At 33.5% G+C, this 7938-nt stretch overlaps 1 protein-coding gene across 1 annotated transcript; it reads left to right on the forward strand.

Annotated features, from left to right (window-relative positions):
- Positions 1-493: 493 nt before the first annotated feature.
- Positions 494-3335, forward strand: LOC114371267 (membrane steroid-binding protein 1-like). Its single transcript, XM_028328739.1, has 2 exons — positions 494-911; positions 2489-3335. Exons 1-2 carry the CDS (start codon positions 601-603, stop codon positions 2853-2855), a joined length of 678 nt encoding a protein of 225 aa, XP_028184540.1. The 5' UTR covers positions 494-600; the 3' UTR covers positions 2856-3335.
- The last annotated feature ends 4603 nt before the right edge of the window (positions 3336-7938 follow it).

Below are 7938 nucleotides of genomic sequence, written 5' to 3' on the forward strand. Positions count from 1 at the left end.
TTTAGGATTTTATAATAATAGAATTAAGGGCATTTTTGACTTTTCGTCATCGGTGTTGGTTGCACCAAGTAACACCCCTAGTCCTAATGTACTAAATTCGATAAAACGTTTTGTATGGCATTTCAACAAAACATGTACCCAATATCTATGGGTGAGCATGGCCTAATCAGGCCCAACTCAAGCTTCACTTGGATGAGTTTGAATTTTTAAAATGCACAATATATTTTTCATAAGATAAAATTAAAAGTAATTTATTACAAAATTTATTTTTTAATTTTAACGAAATAATAATTATATCATTTGAACATATCATTATTATCTGATTTGTTATATGATGTGTGATAAATCATAATCTTACTAATAAAATAAACACAAAAAAAATCCAGTATACAACTGCATTTGAAGCCATATTAATTTGCCGAAATGAAGAGGTGCGTAGATACGACAAGAAATGACCAAACCCCTGTGGTCTGAAGATTCTGAGTATATATAACTACTATTTTATTTTCTCTTCACAGCCTCCTTCACTTTCTCTCTCTTCTTGCTTCTCTCTCTTCTTGCTCCTCTCTCCTTTTCAATTACTCTCTCTACCAAGGAGTGATGGCTGTGCAACTGTGGGAAACCCTGAAGGAGGCCATCGTGGCCTACACCGGCTTCTCTCCTTCCACCTTCTTCACGGTGCTGGCGCTTCTTTTTGCCGCTTACTACGTCGTCACGGGTCTTTTTGGTTCCTCCGACGACCACCACCACCGCCACCGCCACGCCCAGGAGGAGGAGATGCCGCCTCTGCGCCCCCCGGTTCAGCTCGGCGAGATCACGGCGGAGGAGCTCAAGGCCTACGACGGCACCGATCCCGAGAAGCCCTTGCTCATGGCCATCAAGGCCCAGATCTATGATGTCTCCCAGAGCAGGTTTACTGTCTCACATAAAACCCAACCCTTTGTTCTAAATTGCAATTTTTGTGTTTTTTTCTCTTCATTTTGATGGTCTATGCTCATTTTAGGTTGTGGGTATTTTTTTTATCTTGAATAGTCAATGCCTACTTTCCAAGTTGGAGTTTTTTTAGGTTATCCTTGTTTTTTATCCATATTGTCCGTCTTTTTTAACTTTTTTTCCCATTTGTGCTTTTTCTGGTGCCCTTCTGTGTTGATGATAATTGTATATGAAACTTTTGAGTTTGAGGTACTTTTGCTTTTGGGAAGGTTTTTCCTTTTGTGCATGTGGCTCCTTTATGTTGTTCTTTTACTCTTCCTGTGCCAGAGAAGATAAGATGCTTCTCGTATGATTAATGACCTGTTTCCTACTTTGCTTTTGAATTTGAGAAGAATTGTTCTTGCTTTGTTGAACGACCTATATCTAAATGAATTTCAGTCAGAGATTAACATTGGAACTGGTTTTTTTTATTGGAAAGTGTGAGGATTGACATTTTACCATTAAACAAAAAAGCAATATCCGTGGTTTGAGTAGAAACTTTAGGTTGTGTTGAAGTTCTTTTTCAGTTTGTAGCACTCGATTTTGCATCATCCCCATCTATATTTACTTTACTGTTTGCTGGAATGAGTGTGTGTGGAAGGTGGAAACATCACTGTTTACTCCTTATTTCTACATGTTTGTGTACACCTTGATGCATGTCAATGTTGAAGAAAATGTAGTACTCATAGGATCTTTGTTTTGAATTGGCTTAATTTTGATTGAGTTGGAATTAGGTACTGTTTTGAGAGGCTGAGTATGTGTCATATCAGTCATTTTCTTCTTTTGTAAATGTAAAATTTCTCTCTACTCTCTGCTAAGATTGGACTTGTATTAGTTTCTTCTGGAAGTAATGTTTTAGGGTTATCTCTAAATCAGTCCTGTTGCCTTGGAGTGTCCCATTTATTATCCAAAATCAACTTGTCTTATAAGCTAGTATTTTCATACAACTTTTTATGCAGTATGTATCATACAAGTCTCTGATCCCCGAGGATTATATGAATATGTCTATGAAAGGAAAACAAGAGCATCTGATCTATGTTTCTTTTGATGCAAAGTGCTTATACCCAATTTATTTGATACAGTAAAAAAACATTGTCATTGCAACCTATACTTATTTCTTCTGAAACTTGCCCATTTCTTACCCTTCTATGCCCTGATGAGCAAGTGCATATTTTGTCCTCATTGCGTTTCATTTGATTTTGATTACAATAAGCATCATTTGTTTTTCTGTGTGGTCTGCTCTAGCCACTTTAGCTCAGCTGGACTTTCTCAAGTCTTAAACAATGAAACTTGACACAAAATTGAGTATGAACCTTGGCCTTCCTTAAGAAATGGAGATATCCAAGAAACTGATGTGATATGTGGCTTTGCTTGACAACATGATACATTCTCTATTATGTGAGAATGAAATAAGTATATTGTGCTGATGCTTTTTTCTTTTTTTTTCATTACATATTTTAATTGATAGTGCTAACACTGCTTCTTATTTTTATCACGTGGAATTGTGTCCCTCCAGGATGTTTTATGGACCTGGTGGACCTTATGCCCTATTTGCTGGCAAGGATGCTAGCAGAGCCTTAGCGAAGATGTCTTTTGAAGAGAAAGATCTGACTGGGGATATTTCTGGTCTTGGCCCATTCGAGATTGATGCCTTACAAGACTGGGAATATAAGTTTATGAGCAAGTATGTAAAGGTTGGAACTGTTAAAAGTGAAGAAGTTCCAGTAACTGAACCAGAGTCCACTGGTGAACCATCAGAATCTACTTCTCGTGATATTGATGCTGCTGCTGCTGCTGCCAAGCATACTGAGGATGGCAAATCAGAAACTCCTGCGGTTAAAAGCGATGAAACCCCTTCAAATGTTGATGCCGATATAGAGTAATGGTTGAGTTGTGCCACAAATACCCCTGCGGAAAATGAAGAAAAAAAGAACTTCATAGTAAAGACTGAGCAAATGTAAGGCAAGTTTTCGAAGATAGTCTGGGCCAACTCTTCTGCACCGTGCCTTTGCTTGAATAATGAATTGTCAGGGGTAAATTTATGTGTGGATCCATAAAAAAAAGGTAGTAACTTTAAGTTAGATCTTCTTTTCGAATTCCATAGTATGCATATCATTTAAATGCAACAGAGCAATACATCTGTGGTCGTATCTTAGTCCGAGTAATGAATGATCTTTTGTTTAATTGAGTAATACTACATTGGTCTGTGGCAAGAATAATTGTATAATGCTACATTTGTGGTCGTATCTTCTTTTCGAAATCCATAGTCTTTTGAACTATGCATTGGTCTAGCTAGTGACTTCAAGTGCCGTGACTTTCTTATCCCAGAAATTGATAGGGATGGTGTGATGTTGCTTTCTGAATGCCGATAGCTCTCAATTGAACGCACTTATTACTTTGGAACTGAAACCTTGGAAGATGGATTTTTTTTATGCGCAATTGTCAACAGAAAACAGAACTTTGTAGCTAGATGTATGCCGGCTAGATTGGTTTCACTTTCATCTGCATAAAAGTCATCTACATCCAAAAAAAAAAATCTGTATAAAAGTCAAATAAAAGCAGCAAAGAAAAAGAAAATTATGTGGTGTAAATGTCATCAAAGAAAATAGTGTTCCAAATGACGAGTGCCATAGGGACAGCTTTGCGCGGATACGGGAGTGTCAAATGAAAAAAAAAAATACTTAATTTCAAACTTCTGGATGAGTTATTCCCTATTTATAAATTTAGCTCTGTTGATTTTCCCGCTCTATATTTGTGTGAGGGAGCAATGAAGGTAGTTCAAGAATAAGAAACAAGGTATCCTGAGTGATAATAGGTCAATTTCCAGATTAGTTTTAAATTTTATAACCATTTGTTAAAAAATATATTTTATCTATAAATTAAGTTTTAGAGAAGTTTTAATTTAACTTGGAAACTTATTTTTACCTAAAAAAACTTAGAAACTTATTTTATTTCTGAAGATAAAGATAATTATCCAAACATAATCTAAGTTTCAAATTCTCAATCATTTTAATTTTAATAATTGTAAAATTTTACTTAATGAAGAATGAAGTAAAATTTTAATTTTAATTACTCGAGAGTTATTGAAATCTACCGGAGAATTGTCCTCTTTCAACATGCTTTTTCCATGAAGCTCAAATTAAACCCCTAATAATATGCTTAAGAGACAAAGTACTTTGTCAATCTTATCAGAGATTTACTCAATTGAAAATGTTTATATGAATTTTTTAATATTAATTTTAAACCAAGTAATTATTTTCTGCCCGATATGATTTTTTTGTGTATAAAGTTGATACAAAATTTAGGGTAATTCATGATGAGAGTTTCATCTTTGGAATAATCCTTCTAAATCGTTTGATTGAAAATTTTCATCAGATCCCATGTTTGTATTAAGGCAAGCAATTGATACTGGACAGTTTGTTGTTGCTTTCTAATTTTAAGTGTTCAATGGGATTCACTTGGATGCTCCCATTACTCTTTTTGGAACTAAAACTTGTGGGTGGAAGGGATTCACCTGTCATTTGTCAACAAAAACCTCATATACAGCTAGACGAGTCAGGGAAAATGGTAAGTGTACATTTAAACAGAAGAAACAAATATGAAACCAAATTAGTCTTTATGTACATCTATTTAGTGTTAAATGCTAATAGTGTTTCAGGATGCCAATAACGTTAAGTATGATTGCGTGAAATTTTGAACCTCCACACTTTTTTATTTAGTTTATGCGTATCAATCAACTGAATAATACAAAATTAGAGCTTCCTTCATACTTTTAGCCTAGACATGATCGCCCTACAGTTGCTACAATGATTTGTGGAGATAGAATGATCTGACATCCTATTCAATTCATGAAGAAATGTATTACTGCTAACATGCATAAGAGATCCCCGCATACTTTCTTTTGTCACTATTTTAGTTACAGAAAGAAATAAAGGATTGATCTCTATTAACATTAATTACTTACCACTAAGTTCCTATCAATGAATTGGGACCAATTCTTGAATAAAAATTAGAGTTTTAATAAAAATCATGATGGTAATGCATTAAAAATCACAGTGGGAATGCATTGATAACATTTTTTTTACTTCTAATTCTTTAACGAGGGTCCTGAATCTTAAAATCCCTAATAATTAAAGTTGTGTAAAGTGCCATGAAAATTCTAGTACTCCTTGCACATTTGTTAACCTCTTTAATAGACATTCTGAGTGCATGTTTCAAATTAAGTTTGTAAACTTAAGTTTAGGTCAAACTTAAATTTACAAATTGAGTTTGCAAAATTATTTTAATTCTTATCTTTTCTAAATTGAGTTTGTTGGCAAAAAATTTCTCCCAAACGTACTTTTGAAGGGTAGTTAAATATGATCTTAAATTAATTTCACTCTCAAATGTACTTTTGACTCTCTCACTAGAAATCCAAACATACCTGATCTCAAATTTTATATAGCATTGTATTCGGGGACTCAACACCTTCACGGTTGGAAATCATGAATTTTGAGAGTAAAAAATTCACTTGAAGAAACCAGCCAATACAGGTGCTGAATAAAATGAAACCATGAGATTATGTTGAAGACCGGGCCAAAAGTTCAAGTATCAAGTAAGACTTCTTCGGCTTTAGTAGCCCTGTTGGAATTCTCCTTGTATATAAAGTCAAGGAGACAGTTCTTAATTCCTTATCTCACACGAAACATGCAATCCAAGTGCAACAAAAATCTTTCAATTCTAGTATTCTACCTGTGGACCCATTACCTATTTAAATTTTTGGAACCAATATTATGTATTTTTCTTGTAAATTAGCGTTTACAACCTCTACAGGTGCTATAGATGATTTTCTCTCTACTTCAATCAAGCTATCCTTCAAAATACTTTCAGCTTTTCACCCAAAAAGAAAACCACTTTCAGCGATATATTTTATATGCTTCTCCTTTACTTCAAAGTGCATACCCTTTCTCAAGTAAATTACCTTTTAAAGTGTTTGATTCGATCAAGCTATCGAGCGTAGATTAGTTTTAGTCAATGGAAGATTGGCAATAGAATATTATGCAATAATTAGCTAACATTGTCAAGAATTTAGGTTGTTTTTTCCTAAATTTAAAACAATAATGTCAATTTCTTGATTATTTAACAAAGCAGCCTGCATGCCAGCTGACTCCCCTTAGTCGTATTAGATTTATTAAAATACAAAAAAAAATTATTAAAACGTATACTTATGTGCATCATTGTTCTCTTTTCTTTTCGTATTGGGATTTGTATGTGTTTCAAAGAGAAACACTGAAATACGGCAAGGAAATTGTAACCTAAGCATACATGAATCTAGCTTGACAAAGCAGAAGTTTGAAAACAACTTTATGAAATCAATGACGTGCATTTTCAAAGAAATTTTCACACAGAAGAATTGACAACTTGGCACCATGCATCATCAATGAATGGATTACTTAGGCAGCCACTCATCGCTTTCTGAAAAGTCAAGTTTCGACATTTGGCAGATGTGAGTCACAGAAAGTGCTCCTCATATTGTCAAATTAAGTATATTTATATTTCAAGTTATCTTAATTTTTCTCAGTATAGCCTCTAGTTTTCATATCGTCTAATGTCTACACGGTTAAGTATAGACACGCCATTCTGCCATAGACTTGTATTCTGCCAACATATTCATAGAAACAGTATTTCTTCTTCCCATTTCTAGCTCAAAATCTCAATAAAAATCATGAGAATTCCAAAATTCTCAACCCTTTTTCTGCTTCTCATCGTTCTGATGTCTTCAATACAAGATTCAGATTCAACCTCTCGTTTAGAGAGCCATGTCGAATTGGAAAGGAGATTATCAGAAAGAAAAGTTTCTTCCATGTTTATTCAGAGCTATTCTGCTATTCTCTCCTCTTTGAACTCAAGGAAGAGTAAGTTCAAGCAAATTCATGCCGTTTCTCACCGGCTAGTTCCTAGTGGACCAAATCCTCTTCATAATTGATCACATATACTCACAACTCTAGATGGCATGCATATAAATAAATTAAGAGTTGGTGGTTGCCGCTAAGGCTTTTTCTGGAGTATAAGAGCAACTTCTCTAGTGATTATAGATAAAAGATAACTACAAAATACATGTTTTTGGCTCTGGTCTCTCTAGCTGAATATATATATATATATATATATATATATATATATATATATATATATATATATATATATATATATATATATATATATATGTGTGTGTGTGTGTGTGTTCACTGTATCATGTAATCACATGTTATTTAAGTTTTAAATTCTTTTTTAATCTTGGTACCAAGAGTTCAATGACGTATAATATGTTATGATGGGTGCTTCATTGCACGCATCATTCAAATTTTAGTTCCAAATATCATTGATTTCTCATATGTATCCCCATCACTTAAGAAGTCCAGAAATTCGTTGGCTAAAGACTTTTCACATTGCAAAGGTTAATTTTAATTAGTTGGTTTGGTTTCATCTTGAAAGAAAGAGCTCATGCGAGAAGAGAAAAAGCGCGAACTATGTAGCAGTTTGCTCCATTCCTTTGGAATTATTATCTACCGTAGATTGTTGCCTTTGAATGTGTTTCTCTTTGTTGACCGAAATTTTCTCCATGGTAAACCTTTTATCTGTTTAATAGTTGAGTTTTATATTTTTAAGTACAATAAATATGGTTCTTTGAAAGTGAATGGTACATCGTGATGATAAAAACAATTACTAGTATATATTTTTTAAAATCATAATTCTTTTGTAATCATTAATAAACATTGAAGTATATAATCAACTTTGCAAAAAAAAAAGTATATAGTGATATATATAATCCATATGTGTAAACAAACGAAGAAAATTGAGTAGAAAAATATATTGTGTTAAGAGAATTACATAATATATATAGAGAGAGAGAGAGAGTGGAAGAGAGTTTTAACAATAATATGCTCTATTTACATTTTGTTAAACAAAAAAAAAAATATTAATTAAGTT

The sequence above is a fragment of the Glycine soja genome, chromosome 10, assembly GCF_004193775.1.
Source record: "Glycine soja cultivar W05 chromosome 10, ASM419377v2, whole genome shotgun sequence".
NCBI lineage: Eukaryota > Viridiplantae > Streptophyta > Magnoliopsida > Fabales > Fabaceae > Glycine > Glycine soja.

Bases quoted from the DNA above. Each gene is read 5' to 3' on its own strand.
- LOC114371267 (XM_028328739.1), top strand. From the start codon at position 601: ATGGCTGTGCAACTGTGGGAAACCCTGAAGGAGGCCATCGTGGCCTAC. The intron at 912-2,488 runs GTTTACTGTCTC...GTGTCCCTCCAG, and splicing joins TATGATGTCTCCCAGAGCAG to GATGTTTTATGGACCTGGTG.